General features: G+C 38.2%; 1 protein-coding gene across 1 annotated transcript in view; it reads left to right on the top strand.

Annotated features, from left to right (window-relative positions):
* The window catches only part of rab24 (RAB24, member RAS oncogene family), a 53,200-nt gene that overhangs the window by 12,421 nt on the left and 19,709 nt on the right, over positions 1-21,070 (top strand). The window contains exons 2-4 of the mRNA XM_028812894.2: positions 7,741-7,950; positions 17,024-17,092; positions 18,003-18,081. Of these exons, the coding sequence (XP_028668727.1) occupies positions 7,834-7,950; positions 17,024-17,092; positions 18,003-18,081 (265 nt within the window). The 5' untranslated portion in view covers positions 7,741-7,833. The remainder of the gene's footprint in view (positions 1-7,740; positions 7,951-17,023; positions 17,093-18,002; positions 18,082-21,070) is intronic.

Genomic DNA, 21,070 nt, shown 5'->3' with positions numbered 1-21,070 from the left:
TGGACAGGGATACCAGTCTGTCACAGTTTCCACTGATGGAGACATCCATGCACACTAGTTCACAGTTGTTATGTTTTAGCCAATGTTTATTTCCTGGCTTAAGTACAGTATATTTTCCTTCTTATTCTTCTTTTGAGTTAATAGTTTTCAAGTGTAATGTTTTAGAAAGGTTCATTTTGTAATGGTTTGCAACACACAAAAAAGGGAGAATAAAGGACTGAGATGGCGACTGAACTTGCATTTGTATGGCACCGGCTTGGTAAGGCCGTACATTATTGGCTGTCAGAGAAAGGGACGAGCTCACAATACTTTGGAAATGTGTAATTTGTAGTGCCCTGCAGTTTTTAGTTTTCAGGTGGCAAAATCATCAAGATTAACATTCCCTCCAACTAGAAGTTATGTAATGTGAGGCCAGCTTAAATTACACAATGCTTTACAAACATTGGTAAAGATTGTGTCTTACTAATGGCTGAGTTTTATTTATGATCTCATAAGTCCATTCCCAACAATGCTTTAGATCATTGAGTGTGCACTCTTTTTAAATAAATTATTCAAGCTGCCTTTACTGTATGTTCATCATTACTAGATAGTATGGTTTCAAGCACAGATACGGATGGAAGAGGGGAGAGCTGGACAGGTTTGTATTTTTTTCAAAAGTGATTAAAGATGAATGAAACTTGCATCACGTCAGACGGTTCTAGTGGCTGGAGTTGTTTCTTGCTGTTTTACTGATTACATGACCTTAATTTAAATAAAAATAGGAGCAGGCCTGAAAGAAAACTATGACATGTTGAGACACCTCAGATTTCATAGTAGTAAGTGACTTTAATTAGGCAGTCTTTTTTTCTGCTTTAATTTTATATCAAGTGAAAACCCAAACATGCTAAAATAAGTGAAGAGCACCACACTGACCAGTGGATAAGTGTAAAATATGTTGTTTTATTAGATCTGTCTGTATTAAATTCTAATGTTTGTTATTTCAACTTTTGTTTTTTCATAGCATACCATTTGTGTATTTATCTTTATCAGCATGTGTTCTTTTATAGCAGAAAGTATCAAAATCTTTAACTTTGTTAAAAGCCCATGCACCTCCTCTTGATATTTTCAAAATGCATTTCACTGGGTGCAGTCCCTGGATTTTCAGAAATAAGCTTGATGCAGCCAGACACTCATAGGTACCTTATTTGGTCAGACTCTCTTGAGAATGTGTGGTGCTAATATTAACAAACTTTATCAAAAAGCACAACTTTAGGCTGGAGCTTTTGATTGTAAAGTTTAAATGTCATTGTAGTGCTGGTTGCTAATTGGAACATGCAAGTAAGACTTTCACGTACTCTGTACACCTGACAGTAATTATCCTATGAACCTATGAGGTGTGGCAGCAAAGCATGGTACTTACTGCAACAGCTTTCAACCTGCTTACTAACACTTACAGCACAAACCCTGGTGTGGAGTTCTTATTTCTATGGTGCAACCTGTTCCTGGACTTGAAAGAGTTTTTGAAGCACAGTTTTTATTTATTTTCTTTTGTACCAGGAATAACCTCCATTGTGCTCAGTTGCATTCAGTAAAAGTCCGTGAATCCAGATTGTTTATTAATATTCAAAACCTAAAATGCATTTAAATTGCACTCAAAGAATTATACTCTGCAAAGTCTAATCAGTGATGAAGGTCCTTGGTCACATAGAGATGGATAACTAAACTTGACGCTTAATTTTAGTAAATTAGCAGATGTAATTTTCAAAGAGCAGGTTGTCTGTATGCATAGACCTCTTTTTATGCATACATATGTGTGTGTGTGTGATTTGGAAAGGCACACACCTGTCTATATAAGGTCCCACAGTTGACAGTTCATGTCAGAACACAAACCAAGCATGAAGTCAAAGGAATTGTCTGTAGACCTCCGAGACGGGATTGTCTTGAGGCACAAATCTGGGGAAGGTTACAGAAAAATTTCTGCTGCTTTGAAGTTCCCAATGAGCACAGTGGCCGCCATCATCTGTAAGTGGAAGAAGTTCGAAACCACCAGGACTCTTCCTAGAGCTGGCTGGCCATCCAAATTGAGCGATCGGGGGAGAAGGGCCTTAGTCAGGGAGGTGACCAAGAACCCGATGGTCACTCTGTCAGAGCTCCAGAGGTCCTCTGTGGAGAGAGGAGAACCTTCCAGAAGGACAACCATCTCTGCAGCAATCTACCAATCAGGCCTGTATGGTCGAGTGGCCAGACGGAAGTCAATCCTTAGTAAAAGGCACATGGCAGCCTGCCTGGAGTTTGCCAAAAGGCACCTGAAGGACTCTCGGACCATGAAAAAGAAAATTCTCCGGTCTGATGAGACAAAGATTGAACTCTTTGGTGTGAATGCCAGGCGTCATGTTTGGAGGAAACCAGGCACCGCTCATCACCAGGCCAATACCATCCCTACAGTGAAGCATGGTGGTGGTAGCATCATGCTGTGGGGATGTTTTTCAGCGGCAGGGACTGGGAGACTAGTCAGGATAAAGGGAAAGATGACTGCAGCAATGTACAGAGACATCCTGGATGAAAACCTGCTCCAGAGCACTCTTGACCTCAGACTGGGGCGACGGTTCATCTTTCAGCAGGACAACGACCCTAAGCACACAGCCAAGATATCAAAGGAGTGGCTTCAGGACAACTCTGTGAATGTCCTTGAGTGGCCCAGCCAGAGCCCAGACTAGAATCCGATTGAACATCTCTGGAGAGATCTTAAAATGGCTGTGCACCGATGCTTCCCATCCAACCTGATGGAGCTTGAGAGGTGCTGCAAAGAGGAATGGGCGAAACTGGCCAAGGATAGGTGTACCAAGCTTGTGGCATCATATTCAACAAGACTTGAGGCTGTAATTGCTGCCAAAGGTGCATCAACAAAGTATTGAGCAAAGGCTGTGAATACTTATGTACATGTGATTTCTCAATTTTTTTATTTTTAATAAATTTGCAAAAACCTCAAGTAAACTTTTTTTCACGTTGTCATTGTGGGGTGTTGTGTGTAGAATTCTGAGGAAAAAAATGAATTTAATCCATTTTGGAATAAGGCTGTAACATAACAAAATGTGGAAAAAGTGATGTGCTGTGAATACTTTCCGGATGCACTGTGTGTATATAAATATATATATATATAATATACACATACAGTTAGGTCCATAAATGTTTGGACAGAGGCAACTTTTTTCTAATTTTGGTTCTGTACATTACCACAATGAATTTTAAATGAAACAACTCAAGATGCAGTTGAAGTGCAGACTTTCAGCTTTAATTCAGTGGGGTGAACAAAACGATTGCATAAAAATGTGAGGCAACTAAAGCATTTTTTTTAACACAATCCCTTCATTTCAGGAGCTCAAAAGCAATTGGACAATTGACTCAAAGGCTATTTTATGGGCAGGTGTGGGCAAGTCCGTCGTTATGTCATTATCAATTAAGCAGATAAAAGGTCTGGAGTTGATTTGAGGTGTGGTGCTTGCATGTGGAAGATTTTGCTGTGAACAGACAACATTGCGCCAAAGGAGCTCTCCATGCAGTTGAAAGAAGCCATCCTTAAGCTGCGAAAACAGAAAAAACCCATCCGAGAAATTGCTACAATATAACAAGTGGCAAAATCTTCAGTTTGGTACATCCTGAGAAAGAAAGCAAGCACTGGTGAACTCAGCAACACAAAAAGACCTGGACGTCCACAGAAGACAACAGTTTGTGGATGATCGCAGAATCATTTCCATGGTGAAGAGAAACCCTTTCACAACAACCAACCAAGTGAACAACACTCTCCAGGGGGTAGGCGTATCGATATCCAAGTCTACCATAAAGAGAAGACTGCATGAAAGTAAATACAGAGGGTGCACTGCAAGGTGCAAGCCACTCATAAGCCTTAAGAATAGAAAGGCTAGATTGGACTTTGCTAAAGAACTTCTACAAAAAGCCAGCACAGTTCTGGAAAAACATTCTTTGGACAGATGAAACCAAGATAATCCTCTACCAGAATGATGGTAAGAAAAAAGTACGGAGAAGGTGTGGAACAGATCATTATCCAAAGCATACCACATCATCTGTAAAACACGGTGGAGGCAGTGTGATGGCTTGGGCGTGCATGGCTGCCGGTGGCACTGGGACACTAGTGTTTATTGATGATGTGACACAGGACAGAAGCAGCCGAATGAATTCTGAGGTGTTCAGAGACATACTGTCTGCTCAAATCCAGCTAAATGCAGTCAAATTGATTGGGTGGCATTTCATGATACAGATGGACAATGACCCAAAAAATACAGCCAAAGCAACCCAGGAGTTTATTAAAGTAAAGAAGTGGAACATTCTTGAATGGCCAAGTCAGTCACCTGATCTTAACCCAATAGAGCATTCATTTCACTTGTTGAAGACTAAACTTCGCACAGAAAGGCCCACAAACAAACAGCAAGTGAAAGCCGCTGCAGTAAAGGCCTGGCAGAGCATTAAAAAGGAGGAAACCCAGCATCTGGTGATGTCCATGTGTTCAAGACTTCAGGCTGTCATTGCCAGCAAAGGGTTTTCAACCCGAGTATTAGAAATTAACATTTTATTTCCAGTTATTTAATTTGTCCAATTACTTTTGAGCCCCTGAAATGAAGGGATTGTGTTAAAAAATGCTTTAGTTGCCTCACATTTTTATGCAATCGTTTTGTTCACCCCACTGAATTAAAGCTGAAAGTCTGCACTTCAACTGCATCTGAGTTGTTTCATTTAAAATTCATTGTGGTAATGTACAGAACCAAAATTAGAAAAAAGTTGTCTCTGTCCACATGTTTATGGACCTAACTGTACATACACACACATACATACAGGGTGAGTCAAAATTGTGTTAACATTTGAATGGCAGAAACAATTTTTTCACTAAACATACTTCATATGTGCAAGATGATTTACAGGAATGTCTCAACCTGTCTGCCATCATGTTCAACACACAAAAAGCAACGAGCAATAGTAGCATTTAAAGCCTGGATGCACATTTCGCGGGGAATAGATGATACCACCGTTGTTCTGTCGTTCAGGTCATTGATATCACGAACTTTACTGCTATACACGCACTCCTTCACCATAATCCCATAACCATGGTGTCAAATCAGGGGAGCATGGAGGTGATGGCAATGGAAAGGTGTGGTCGAGACAAAAATAATCCAATATTGTTAACATAACTTTGAGTCACCCTGTGTATATATAAAAATCCATTTGCATATTACCTATTTTCAGTATTATATGCATATTACCTCTTTTTTTCATTAAATTGCTACAGATAAAGATTATCTCAGTATTCAAATGACTTAGCATTAAGTAGCCATTGCAACAATGGCAGCATATTATATAATCTTTATAACTGTCTGTATTACATACAAAATTCCAACAGTTTTCATATTTCAATCCTTAAACAATGTCTATCAAAGATGTACATTTAAATTCAAACTCTATATAAATTATTCTTTGTCATCTGTAGCGGACGGCTGGGTCCCATGCCCGGCCGGGACGCCCCTGCTGCATATGTTCAGGGGGATCAGCCATAGGCTCCTCAGTACCTGTCCCAGGATGCTTGGTGGCAGCCTCCCTGGGTGACGTTGGTGCCTCAGTTTCCCGCAGGGCTCCATGGGAGATGGAGTTCTCCACAACCCTGTGGGGATCTGGGGTGGCCGCCAGGGGTGCTGCATGGATCCCGGAGCCTTTGTGGACACCTCTACAGCCCCGCCCGGAAGTGCAATTAGCAACAGGTGATCAAGCACCGGGTGGGCTATAAAAAGGGCCAGCATCCACCACTCAGGAGCCAGAATCGGGAGGAAGAGGACAAGGTTGCCTGGGAGGAGTGGTGGTGCCAGAGGAAGAGTGTTTGCTGGTCAGTGTTTGGAGTGTGTTTTGGGACTGTCTTGTGGCTGGAGGGATTACGGGGAAGACGTGCCCTCCAGCTGAAGAAAAATAAAGCCTTTGTCTTTTTAACACGTGCCTCAGTGTGAATCTGTGTCGGATCGGGTGCTATAAAGCATCTAATTCACACATGATAGTACAGCTAATTATTTGTAATTAATTATGTAATTAGAGAAGAGAATCAGATCAGAGAATTACCAGTTTGATTGTCTCAAAACACCACACAAAAAGTAACAGCGTCAGATCCCTGGGGGGGCGGTAGTGTGTATAGTGATTGTGACTGAGAGAATAAAAGTGGGGAGAAAAAAAAAAAAACTTTAACAAGTACTATACATTTACAGTGGCTGTTACAGACGCAAATTAAATGTATGTGTTTATTGTATAATATTAACAGTAAGGGCCACTCACTACTCAAAACGGTAAATATAGGAGGCAGTCGGGATCGAACCTGGGGACTCTTGATTATAAGTCAGCAATTCCTTCCGCTGCGCCACGGAAGCTATTGTATCATCATTGAACCTTTTGTGAAAGTGTTTATTTGATCTATGCACTTAAGACTTTACACATTATATAGTTTATGTCTGCATTTTATCATTTATTACTAAAATATGAAAAACGTTTCTGTTTTAACAATGTATTTTTTGGTTAAGTTAAATGCACTTTTTTGTTTAAAGACTATGCACACTTTAGTTTGTATTGTTTAATGTATTTATTTTATTGTGAAGGTCACACTAATATAAAAACATCTGATTATTTTCAAATTCATATGTTTCACTGGTTGTTATTTTAATTTGATTATTATTCATTTCAATCGTGTTAATGCAGAGACATCAGGGTGACATTCACAGGTGGGCAGACGTGAGCAGATGAGGTAAGACATGCACTGGAGCCCAGAACAGGATGTGCAACCACAGGTCACAGGCTTCAAAATAGTCAGGCATGAAATAATCATGACTAATCGAAAAAAAACTGAACGATTAGTCGACTACCAAAATAATCATTAGTCGCAGCCCTACTTAGCAATCCAGCGTGCTAGGTTTGAGTCCAGTTAAGTTAATTAGTAATTCCAAATTGAACCCTGTCCTGTGTATGCGAGCTCTGTGATGGACTGGCACAGTGTCCAGGGTAATCCCTGCCTTTAACTTATTGCTGCCAAAGTAGGCCCTTGTCCTCCAATAGCCCTTAATTTGGTTAAGCAGATCTGGAAATATTATTATGTTATGACCATGCATAAATAAAAAAATAAAGAAATAAAGAATTAAAGATGTATATACAGAGTGTAAAGATGTTACCCAGAAAGCTTTGAAACACAATTAGTTTCCTTGTCAGTTGTTAATAACAGAATTGTTTAAACATACTCCTTTGTTAACTACAGTGACTTTGTACGCTCCACATTTTTCTGACGTCTCCTTCAACATTAGCTGCCTGTCATCAGTGAGAAAGAAGTACTTGTATCTCTTTTTTTGTGCCAGTCTGAATAGTCCACCTGCATTAACCTCATCATAATTCTTGGACTCTCTTGGCCTATTTCATGAAGCCCCTTCAAGTAACGGTGCTCCATATTTATTTTTTGCCTGTGAATGTTCCTTAATGATTCCTTCTTGGCCCCAATGACTTCAGTATCAGCTGTCATTCAAAACGCACTCTTGTGAGGTCCCTCCAGTTGTGCTGATTGCTCCATTATGCTGCAGTCGTAAGTTTGACATTTCATGTTAACCAAAAATAAATTGTAGACATTTCCTTTTAATTTTGGCCAAATTGTAGAAAGTGTTGCAAAATTTTTTCTACGTATGCCTTATACATTACATATGGTCACTTATTTAATTTTATTTTTTGTTCTCCTAGATACAATCCTAGCCAAGACCTCCATCTGGTTATTGGCGTCTGGTGAACATCACCTCTTTCTTCTTCCTCCCTTCCCCTCCTTCCCATCCCATAATGAGTGGCCAACGCGTGGATGCCAAAGTGGTGATGCTTGGAAAGGAGTATGTCGGAAAAACCAGTCTGGTGGAAAGATATGTTCACAATCGGTTTCTCGTTGGACCCTACCAAAACGTGAGTCCCAGCTACAAGGTGCCAGATATTCCTGGTTTAACATCTGCCCATGTAATCTTTGTCAGTTCCCTCAAACTTTATAGAGAGAAACAATCTGTAATTTTGAGGGTGAAACCAGCATTTATTTACACATGCAGCCTGATCTGTATGACAGCAGAAATCACTTTGTTTCCATATTAAGCAATGAGTAAACTACAAGAAGTTAGAAAAACACTGCTGGGTTTAGTTTAGTTAGAATATTCAAGAGCTGCATAGTGGGTAGTGCTGCTGCCTCACAGACCGAATTCAAATCTTGGCCTGTTCATTGTCTTTATGGAGTCTGGCATTTAATGGACTGGCACCCTGACTTGAGGAGTTAAGTTAAAAAAAAAAAAAAAAAAACAATGGGTAAAAAATTCAAAACTGTAATATAGCTAAAGATGTGTATTTAAGAAAACAGTATGATAAAAATCTTGAATAAGACACAAAAAACAACTTGATCAGCAGAATAAAAAAACTTTGTCACCTCTGCATAGCTGCTGCTGGAGTATGTGAATTTATGGGATTAATAAAGTATCCTATCTACCTACCTACCTACCTACCTACCTACCTACCTACCGTGGTGTGAAAAACTATTTGCCCCCTTCCTGATTTCTTATTCTTTTGCATGTTTGTCACACAAAATGTTTCTGATCATCAAACACATTTAACCATTAGTCAAATATAACACAAGTAAACACAAAATGCAGTTTTTAAATGATGGTGTTTATTATTTAGGGAGAAAAAAAATCCAAACCTACATGGCCCTGTGTGAAAAAGTAATTGCCCCCTTGTTAAAAAATAACCTAACTGTGGTGTATCACACCTGAGTTCAATTTCCGTAGCCACCCCCAGGCCTGATTACTGCCACACCTGTTTCAATCAAGAAATCACTTAAATAGGAGCTGCCTGACACAGAGAAGTAGACCAAAAGCACCTCAAAAGCTAGACATCATGCCAAGATCCAAAGAAATTCAGGAACAAATGAGAACAGAAGTAATTGAGATCTATCAGTCTGGTAAAGGTTATAAAGCCATTTCTAAAGCTTTGGGACTCCAGCGAACCACAGTGAGAGCCATTATCCACAAATGGCAAAAACATGGAACAGTGGTGAACCTTCCCAGGAGTGGCCGGCCGACCAAAATTACCCCAAGAGCGCAGAGACGACTCATCCGAGAGGTCACAAAAGACCCCAGGACAACGTCTAAAGAACTGCAGGCCTCACTTGCCTCAATTAAGGTCAGTGTTCACGACTCCACCATAAGAAAGAGACTGGGCAAAAACGGCCTGCATGGCAGATGTCCAAGACGCAAACCACTGTTAAGCAAAAAGAACATTAGGGCTCGTCTCAATTTTTCTAAGAAACATCTCAATGATTGCCAAGACTTTTGGGAAAATACCTTGTGGACCGATGAGTCAAAAGTTGAACTTTTTGGAAGGCAAATGTCCCGTTACATCTGGCGTAAAAGGAACACAGCATTTCAGAAAAAGAACATCATACCAACAGTAAAATATGGTGGTGGTAGTGTGATGGTCTGGGGTTGTTTTGCTGCTTCAGGACCTGGAAGGCTTGCTGTGATAGATGGAACCATGAATTCTACTGTCTACCAAAAAATCCTGAAGGAGAATGTCCGGCCATCTGTTCGTCAACTCAGGCTGAAGCGATCTTGGGTGCTGCAACAGGACAATGACCCAAAACACACCAGCAAATCCACCTCTGAATGGCTGAAGAAAAACAAAATGAAGACTTTGGAGTGGCCTAGTCAAAGTCCTGACCTGAATCCAATTGAGATGCTATGGCATGACCTTAAAAAGGCGGTTCATGCTAGAAAACCCTCAAATAAAGCTGAATTACAACAATTTTGCAAAGATGAGTGGGCCAAAATTCCTCCAGAGCGCTGTAATAGACTCATTGCAAGTTATCGCAAACTCTTGATTGCAGTTATTGCTGCTAAGGGTGGCCCAACCAGTTATTAGGTTCAGGGGGCAATTACTTTTTCACACAGGGCCATGTAGGTTTGGATTTTTTTTTCTCCCTAAATAATAAAAACCACCATTTACAAACTGCATTTTGTGTTTACTTGTGTTATATTTGACTAATGGTTAAATGTGTTTGATGATCAGAAACATTTTGTGTGACAAACATGCAAAAGAATAAGAAATCAGGAAGGGGGCAAATAGTTTTTCACACCACTGTATCTATCTAACTATCATATGAAAAGAAAAAAAATTGTAATAATCTCAAACTATAAAAATAAGAAAAAATGTAATTAACCAAGACTTAAGCATTTTAAAACGGAGAGCAAATGAACATGAAAGATTAGGATATCCGATGGGAAGATGACATTTACTGATCCTCTGAAATATTACGTATGTTGTCATTATTTAGTAGACACCTTTATCCAAGATGAGTTATAAAGCAAATTACATACAAAAATGATTAGAAGGTGTAAGCATCAAAGCAGCAGAGAACAACATAAAAAACTGAGCAAGATGAAGTAGTAACTACTACTATATAATTATACCTTCAACTAGACTCCGTACAATAGCAGGTATCCAGTAGGAGAGACATTAAGCCGTTTCTAAAATATGATGAAAAGCTGTTTTTTCAAAAGATGACTAAATAGGGTGCAGTTTATATTGCCAAATGAAGATCATTCCACAGCTTTAGAGTAAGAATGGAGAAGCATTGTCCACTCTTGGCACACCAGGCAAGAAGAGAGCTAGTCAGCAAACAGTCAGAGGCAGAATGTAGACTTATTGAATGGACATATGGTGAGACCAAAGACTGAAGATATTGAAGAGTAGAACCAGTCAGAGTTCCTCAAGTCAAGACAAGAGTTTTGAAGTGGATCCTTGTGGCATGTGGAACCCAGTGGAGAGAACGAAGCAGAGAATACCATTTGCAGCTGCATTCTGGGAGAGCTGGGAAGGTAGGATAGCAGTTACAACTGTCTTCTGGTGGAGCTTCATCCAATAGCCCACCTGAGAGAGAAGCACTGCCTGAACAAGGATTTGTGTAGCATAATTAATGAGAAAAGGTCAAAGTAATGAAGAAAACAACATGATTGGGTCACTAAAGGAATGTATTCAGTGAATGAATGTGAGGAGTCCAGAGTTGGTGACTGATGGTGAACATGTGATGTGTTCAGAGACAAATCTGAGTAATAAGAATCAGAATGAAAGCAATCTTAAATTTGACAGTAGATTTTGATTTAGTTTTAGCCTTGGTCTTCTGACTAAATTGCATTTTAGTTTTAGTTATATTTTATTCATTTAATTATTGTTAGTTTTAGTTGACAAAAAAATACATTAATTTTAGTCGAAAAAAAGTAAATAGTTTTTTTGCTGACTAAATGTAAAAGTAAACTAGTCAAACAGTCAAAATCAGATGGATGTCTTGTTTAACATAAGAATATGCACAGAATACCCCTAAACTGTTACACTAACATGTACACAAATAAGCCAACCCACACGTAGTGATTATTGAACATAACATGAAGAGTAGATGTAGAATGTATTTACACCAAAACCTCTTGGTCATATAATGGCAGCTCTATCTGTCATCACAGTTTCCTGGCCTTCAACATGCCTTAGTTATGCTGCTGTAAGATTTTACCAAAAATGGCTGGACCAAGCAGCACACATTTAATTTCAGCATAGGATTTATGAAGAATGAGGTCATCATGGACTATCTGATTATCTGACTATGTACACATTTTAAATGTATTCTCTGATATTTTTTGTCCAGCAACTGAAAAATTTGGCTTAAAATAATACTAAAAATTAAAATATTATTATAACTGTACTGTTGAATTAGTGAATTCCAGAATGATTTAGGATGCTTACATTTAAGTAAACCCTTAAAAGCTGTTTTTGTAACAAAATACTTTTAAAATCTGGTTTGTCAGAGAATCACGCTGTTAGGTTTGCAACATTTGCTACTGTAAGATTTATATGTACATCATTAACTTGTTAAAAAAAACTCTTTAAAGAGTAACGTTTAACAGATGAGTCATTTTTTTTTTAAATTAATCCAACATTTCAGTACACGTATAAAAGAGCCTTTGCTGTGCTGTCTCACACGAGTGATCAGACTTTGTTATCCCTTAGCCTGTGTGCAAATCCACAATTACAAAAGTCACCTGAAGTCAATCGTAACTGAAAGACTGCAATACATTCACTAAAGTACCATTCTAATATATGACATACTGTATGTGCTTTTACTACGTTGTTCACATTTTGGGGACTGTGCTCATAAACAGTAATTTCCCCTCAAAAATCAAACGAATAACACAAATTTAGTGTTTGCAGATTCGTATTCAGCAATGAAGCAATGCTGATGAGATCGTATTGTATTAATTGGGAGAAGCGCTGACATCCTTAATACATTTTATGTTGGTATTATAAAATGGAGGGGCTCATTTCATTGATGATGTAGACAAGCCAAATAGCCACTTTGTTTGAAACTTGCCTTGATTTTTTTAGTGACTACGACTGTTGTCGCCACTGTGCCCGTATATGTAAGTAGATACTAGGAATGGGCGGATGGATACTAAAGAATCAATGCTTCAGATTCTCACCTTTTAATTAAATACATACGATCACATTAAAAGTATCAATGTTACACATTTTCAATAAAATGTAAGTTTATTTGAAATTATTTTTAAAAATCATAGTAAGAGCATGATTATTAAATTAAACGTGTCATATTGTGTAACACAGGAGCTATTTTTCTTTCCGCATTTTTCATTGCCCTGCATTCACATTGGCTGTAGTCCACCAGCCAGAGCAGTGGAGCTGTGTGTGTGTGAGGCAACGGTGGGTAGTGCTCTACCGAGTGGATAATAATCAAGCAAAATGTGTGATACTTGTCAGGAGACTGTACGTTATTGTGGCAACACCACAAACGTGGTAAAACACATGGAAGTCAGTCACGTTGTCGAGCACGAGGAGTTACAACAGAGGAAGTCAGAAGAGAGCACAGACACTCAGGCTAAAAAGCCTTGGCACTGTATTTGCAGGCAGACCATATCATGTGTAGTAGAGATGTTGTCCAGTTGTATGTTTGTAACATGTTTATTTTATTTATTTTTCTTCAACAACAAATCAATAATGATTTTAAAAGTTTCTTAGTTTTTGTCATTAAAGACACATTTTTATTTAGTTTTTGTTCCGTTTTCATCACAGAAAAAGTATCGAGTATCTTTTGTCTTGGTGTTAATCAACAAAATTAACACTGAAGGAAGTACAGAAAATCTGAATTTGAAAGGTTAAGTTTAAGATGAAGAGCATTTATCTTGGATGAGTTGGCAGAGAAGAAGGTTGAGGATCTGGGCAGAAAGAAACCTGTGGGTTGTTAGTGGGAAATGAAAGGAAGATCTGTGCATCATCAGCATAAAGGTGGTAGGAGAAGCTACGAGAAGTTGTAACATTGCCTAAGGAGAAAATTTAGAGAGAAAAGATAAGTGGATCCAACACTGATACTTGAGGCACACATGTGATATTTTATGTGAATAAAACAAGGAGCTAGACCACAAAACACCAGTCCAAAGTAGACTGAGAGATTCCAAGTTTTTCGATGGAAGCAATAGAGTTAACCCTGTTAAAAGCTGATGAAATGTCAAGAAGGATAAGGACAGAGAAGACAGGAGCATCTTGAGCAGTGCTAAGAGCATGTGTGACTGAAAGCTGTGCAGTCTCTGTAGAGTGACCCTTGCCAAATCCAGATAGAAGACGGTCTAGTACATGTGTGGCGAACTCCAGTGCCGCAGTGGCTGCAGGTTTTCATTCTTACCATCTTCTTAATTCGTGACCAGTTTTTGCTGCTGATTACTTCTTTTAATTAACTTGACTCAGGCCCCATAGTTGTTTCTTTTTCTTGTAATTAGCAGCCAAACAATAATGAGACACAAAAGAGACACCACATGACCAGCTCTCCTGTGCCCATCACACAGTATCTGAAATTAAAGAGAGGTGATGGTCTTGGTAAGGTTGATCTCTCAGATCACCAAAACATTTTGACGGTGCTCTTAGAAAAAACAGAAAAACAACAGTTTTCGAAATGTGTGCTGTGGCAGAATGAGAGCAGCAACAAGCCATGGAATTAGATAACGGGTTTAATTAACAGCAAGAATTGGCTTCTCATTAAGAAAGTGATTGGAGTGAAATTGGTTGAAGTTTGAAGCCCCAGTTTATAGCTGGTCATCTGTTAGCTCGTTTCACATCTCATTTCTGCTTAGCTGTCATTTTAATGAGGAAAGGAATTAATTCAGAGGGCTGAACTCTTCTAACAGGGCTATTAAAGTGATGGGAGAAAAAGTTAATTAGCAGTGAAAACTGGTCACTGATTAGGAAAAGGGTTAGAATGAAAACCTGTAGCCACTGCGGCACTCCAGGCCTGGAGTTTGCCACCCCTGGTCTAGTAGATTGTTGTTAAAAGAGACAACAACATTTATGTATATAACACATTTTCATACAAATGATGTAGCTCAAAGTGCTTTACATGATAAAGAAAGAGAAAAAAGACAAAATAACATTAGGGAACACTAATTAACATAGAATAAAAGAAGGGTCCGATGGCTAGGGAGGACAGAAAAAAAAAAAAACTCCTGACGGCTGGAGAAAAAAAATCAAATCTGCAGGGATTCCGAGGCTATGAGACCACCCAGCCCCTCGAGGTATTCTACCTAACATAAATGACCTCAATCAGTCCTCATTGTATTCAGGGTTCACTTGGAAGAATTTGATGGTGACAGTCATGTGGACTTCTGGCCTTTAATCCATCAATGTAGGGACATCACGGTGCTTTGATCAGGTGGTGGTTTCACAGATTACTACCACAGAAAACCGGAAAAAGAACAGAAGAGAAAGTAGGGGTTAGTATGGATTTCTGAGCCACCATGAAACAACAGGAGAGTTAGCTGTATGGATTGATACTGCTGGTAGTGACTACTGCAAAGTTTTAAATGGCATCAAGACAGTGACAACTGAGCTTCACTGGTGGTTGGAGTTGGGTGGGGTGTCACTGACCTTTCTTCCAGAATATGGAGGAAGCAGACAAATCCTTTCACTATGCACTCTTTAGTCTATCTCTATAGACATAGAAGAATGGCAAAATTCTGGACAACAGAGACCAAAGCATAAACTTGTTCTAAATTATACAGGTCCCCCTTCATCCAAAATAATATTATTATACAGTTATGGAAGTAGGAATAAATAATTTTATTGTAAATATTTTTCATTACCAAGAGGAATTTATTGGATTCTGTAATGGAAGCGCACCAAAAAAAAATGTGAACGTGCTAAGGGATGCTGACATTTCATTCTCACTGATAACCAGTTATGAAAGGGTGCAATAATCCAGACTGGTAAATATGTAATTTTTGCATCCATAAGGTCATTGATAGGTTTACTTTATTCTTAGTGGAGAGAGCATAACACTCATCCATCCATCCATTTGTTATCTGTGCCCATTTTGTTCATTTCAATGTTACAGGGGCTGGAACCTGTCATGGTAGCAGCAAGAACCAACCCCAAATGGGCTACCAGTGAAATGTGCTAAGAAATAATAATAAAAGTGAAAATGGATTCCTTGAGCCATCATGGACTATTGATAAAATGTCCCTTTTAACACTAAAGTGTTGTGCCTTCCTCCACATGAACTGGAGCTTCTGTGCTTTCTTGTAAACCGTTTCATCATGACAGAAATTACCATATTTGCTCCACCACTTCCTCTTTCATTTTTAGTGAATCAAAGACAGAATGAATATTTATTTACACATATTCTCATGACCCCACAACATACTTCTCTAGTTTTAGTTACACTGAGCTCTGCATTGCTTTCTTTGATTCACAAAGTGTGTTTAAATCCTGAGTGACACATGTACTTGGCTAATTGTACTGTGCTATCATATTTGTCATTATGTGTTATTTCGTTTAGATAATTAGGAAAAAGCACAGGAGGTAAATCACAACTACCTCAAATTATGCAGTCACGTCATCAGCATACCAGACAATCGGACTGACGCAGAAGTGAACCACTTTTGTAATCTTGGTAGTGTTTCTGGTCATAGTGCTGGCACTGAAACCTGGGCTCAGTTCTTGTCTTTGTGGAGTTTGCACTTCCTCCTCATGTCTATGTGGGATTTTACTCCACATACTCCATTTTTGTTTGTCATTCCTGTATTCTAAAGACATGTTAAGTTAATTGTGAATACCAAATTAGTGTTTTATAATTGTACATGTGAATATAAGTGGAATCTTACTGGTACCCCATCTTCTGGTCTCTGACTTATGTGTAGTGCTGCTGGGATAGACTGCACCTCCAGTGTACCCAGAACAGAATTAGCAGGTGACAAAATAGAGAGATGGATAGTTTGGAAACATGTTGAGGTTAAAACAGTGCTACCCAGAATAAGAGCATTTAATGAGCCATACTGGGGCTCGTCTATGAGAAGACAGAAAGTCTCAGAGCTGTTAAGGAAATGGTAGCAGGTGTTCTGTATGAATTGTATTCACCTGAATAAATTATATTGTTACGGAGAATAATTCAATTGCATGTTGTCATGTATGCTTATCTCAGAATTAATACTTATTGTTTTTAAGAGGCATCTTGCCCACTCACCATAATTACTCCCTTAGAGCAGGAATACCATTGTCATTTACTCTTTTGTGCAATGTAAAGATATTTTGGCATTTGCTTTGTTGCGTTTCATGATGTGCGGCAAATTAAAATAATGGTTAATATATATATATATGGGAGGGGGGGATATACAGGGAGAGCATACATTTTTGTTGTAATTTAGTGCCAGCCACTATATGTGCTCTCTTGTACCAAAATAGGTAAATCTGTAATAGCAGATTGAATGCGGTATTTTTTGTTATTCAGTACGAATAAATTAATTTTGATTCAGTCATCAAATACTTGTAAGAGCATTTAATAAGCTCTTAAGGGTATTTTTATTTAACTAGATTAATTTTAAAATATAACTTTTCTTTAATATAGAAATAAATTTGTGAACATGTATGTGTGATTTTTATTTTTTTTCCCCAGACTATTGGAGCAGCTTTTGTTGCTAAACCCATTCACGTAGGAGAAAAAATTGTGACCCTTGGAATCTGGGTAAGCAGTTTTTGGCTTCTGTTATATACTCCTTTGATGTTCATACAGCAGGTGACCAAGGTGCCATTTTCTCATTACTGCCAAGATCATACACTACCAGTCAAAAACATCTCCGTTTTTCTAGTTTTTCTTCAATTGTATTCGGCTGAACTGCAGTGAATGACCTAAACTAGTTAAAAGGTAAACTGCCAGAGGTTTAAATTTAAAGTTTAGGTTAACAAAAACTGAATAAAGGAACTTTCAGAATATTACACATGGGCTTTCTTCAGGAAACAACTAATAGGTTTCAACCTACAGATGTCCTGCAACAATTAAAGTAAATTAAGCCTTGCAAGCTGAAGCAACCAGTTTGCTCAGTTTGGATCAATGCTGTGAGGAGATTGCTTCTGAGCCAGACGTCATGGGTTTGTGACTGGCCACCAGTATTTGAACCACAGTGCAAACCTTCAAACAGAGATGCTTCATGGTGTGACTTCACAGCAATACACTACCCATCTGTGCTATTTGTAGCCACCGTAGTCTGGCAGTAAATTCACCCATTCTGACTATTAAGTGCAAAATATCATCACATTTGTTTTTTTCTGATTTTTATTTATTTTCAGTGGGACTGGATTTTTGTGGCCTTCAAAGCCATGAGACTGATCCATTAGTGATAACTGTTTTCCTGCAAGTAGCCAAGAATGTGTTCATTGTGGTTTTTTTTTTTTTTTTTTTTTTTTGGTATTGTCAGTGTGGCAATAATGTCACTAATCTGAGGTAGACATGCTAGCAGACATTTCATTGTACTATGTACACAATTAACTTGAATTTGAGCTTGGATAAAGAAATAAAGGCAAGTGATGCCTTAAGGATTCATTGATGAAGTAAAACTCTGAATTTCTACCCTTGGTCTCTTGTATTTTTTTTTCAGGACACAGCTGGTTCAGAGCGATATGAAGCCATGAGCCGCATTTACTACAGAGGTGCCAAGGCAGCAATTGTGTGCTATGGTAACGTAAACTCATTCTTTTGCTGTTATCAATTAATATTGCAGTCTGCCAAAACTGTAATGAACTTATGGTTTTGAGACCTATGTTTCTAATGTAGTACAGTCTCCATGTTTTTGACTTGCTTCTATATTGAGTGTACCTTGATAAAATGTGTTTCTGGTAATTATGGTTTTACTAAAACTTGATGAGGCTGATTTAGAGGACTGTGATAAGCGCAAAGTGAGCTGCCTTGCAGTGTTCTTGCAGTTGTCACTGTAGCACCAGTTAGAGATAAAGTTGGCTTATGTATTTTAATACATTATTTCTTTGTAATGGCAATAGGTTGCATGTTGGTCAGACATACAACTAAAAATGTAAGTGTACTTTGAACATGTGACAGCACTACTTTTAAGTTGAAGCAAACAATTTGCACTGGTGTCCCAACTTCTGTAGATTACTTTATAAAAAAAAAAAAAAGCCCTTTCTGTGTTAAAGCAGTTAGGACAATATAACTCCCTGAGCAGTTTTATCATAACTTCAATTCTATATATGATAAAAATTAATCTATAAAAAGAATATCTGGAAAAAATGTATTACATTTTTACATAGATATATTTGTGAGATTGTTAATTAGACACCATTATGCATTTCTGAAGTTCTATAAATATGTTTTTCAGTAGATTTTCAGTAATACCCTGAATCACATTAGTTATCTTAGTCCCTAATTCATGTAAAGAATGGGGTTTAGTTGTGTGGTGTATCTTTTTTGTAATGGGTTCAAAATCTTCTTTGGGCCAAGATGACCAAAATCTAGCTCAGCCAACCACAGGATACAGTTTGCTTTCTCTTCTATTAAAGCCATGTGTCAATCGCTATTCTGAAATCCAAGTAAGGAACAAATTAATACATCTCTCTATTCTAATAAAAAATCTTGGGACGAGACGTGACTTTTTGAAGTTAAAGTTGAAAGTCTGCACTTCAACTGCATCCGAGTTGTTTCATTTAAAATTCATTGTGGTAATGTACAGAACCAAAATTAGAAAAAAGTTGTGTCTGTCCAAATATTTATGGACCTAACTGTAGGTATTGACCTCTTAGAGCCTACCTCTGCTTGTGCCCCCAACCCTGAATCCAACCAGCCAGCACTTCTGTGGATCCCAGCTGACGACGCTGGTTGTTCATTTGAGTACATTCAGTTTTGGCACAGTTAATACATGGTCGTGAATAGAGATACAATACACTCAAAGCAGTTGCTTTTAGTCATGGCACACAAACTTTGGACGTGAATTAAAATGTACTGCATTTTTGTATTTCATTTTAAACTGACAGGAAAGTTGTGTGGCGTAGTGAAAAAGTAACCAATCAATTGGTTAAAATGTTTTTTTAATTACAACACAATAAATGATGTGTATTGCATTTCGTTTTTGGCACAAATAATTGTTCACACACTTCTGAAACCTTATCATAGACTGAAAAGAAAAGAACGCTAACAGCCAGAAATAAAGAATTTGATTAAAAAGTAAACATACTTTCAGCAGTGGCACAGAAATAATCTGATAAACACACAATTATTGTACAGCTTATTATTACTTAATGTATCATTATGACTAATCTGTTTGCAGTGGCTTTAAGTAGTTTAATCACCATTTACATTTTATATTTAGATATTGTGAGCAGCACCTCTGCACATTGCCACTTATTAGTCTTGCATGGCCTGATGCCATGACAGTACATCCAGATTCAGTAATGACTACCTAAGCCTTAATGGCTCGGACATATTTTGGTGCCTTTAGATTTGAGACCTTTCTCATTACAAATGTTACTACTGGGGGTTGAAATACATTTTTATTCTTTATCTTGATGGGGTATTGTGCATATTGCACTTGTCAAGAAAACTGTAAAGTAAATGAGTGCCCAAACCACAATGTGCTTTGAGTTAATATTCTGTTGCATTTGGCTGATGGCCATTGTCCTACTTTAGGTTAGGTAGGTTAAATGATTTGCTCACATTTACACACTGTCAGAAGGGGGGATTGAACCAGCGCCCTGGATTTAAAGTCAAGCACCACTCTGCAGTACTACACACCCTAGAAACATACATGGGTCAAGTTAACCCAAAATTAATGTTTGCACATTTATATTAAAATAAGTACATAAAGTCATGCACCATTTTACAGCTTACCAAGATGAGGCCATTCAAACTTATGGCTGGGGGCCAAACGAAAACCATAGGATAATAATTTTCTAGAATTTGCCAAAACCAGCAGCTACAGGCTGCCAGGGCCGAACGCCTTTCTTTTATCACATACAGTACTTGAGGCAGCAGGTCAGCCATGGAATGATTGTCTCTGTATAGAAGCACAGGTAGCAGTCTCTTGGCTGTCCTCCTTCCTGTATGAATACCACAACCAACAAATGGCCACCAGTTAACAATAAGTTTAAAAAACAAAATGTGCTCAGAGTTTCAACCTTTAGGGCTCTGATTTGCCACGTCACACATCATTTTTCTTTTTAACTGCACTTCATGCAGTTGGTACGTCTTTTCTCACTTTTTTATTCCATCATTAAATTAGAAACGCCTTGTAAATAGTAATAGGTACATCTCAATAAATTAGAATATCATCGAAAAGTTAATTTATTTCAGTAATGCAATTCAGAAAGTGAAATTCATAAATTATATAGATTCATTACACACAGAGTGATATATTTCAAGTATTTATTTCTTTTCATTTTGCTGATTCTGGCCTAAAGGTAATGAAAACTCAAAATTCGGTATCTCAGAAAATGTGAATATTACATAAGACCAATAAAAAAAAAAAAAGATTTTTAATACAGAAATGTTGGCCTACTGAAAAGTATGTCCATGTATACACTAAATACTTGGTTGGGGCTCCTTTTGCCTGAATTACTGCATCGATGCGCCATGGCATGGAGGTGATAAGCCTGTGGCACTGCTGAGGTGTTATGGAAGACCAGGATGCTTTGATAGCGGCCTTCAGCTCGTCTGCAT

Source organism: Erpetoichthys calabaricus, chromosome 11, assembly GCF_900747795.2.
Source record: "Erpetoichthys calabaricus chromosome 11, fErpCal1.3, whole genome shotgun sequence".
Lineage (NCBI taxonomy): Eukaryota > Metazoa > Chordata > Cladistia > Polypteriformes > Polypteridae > Erpetoichthys > Erpetoichthys calabaricus.
Note: the sequence above shows the minus strand (reverse complement) of the source record. Positions and strands in the feature narration are given on the sequence as shown.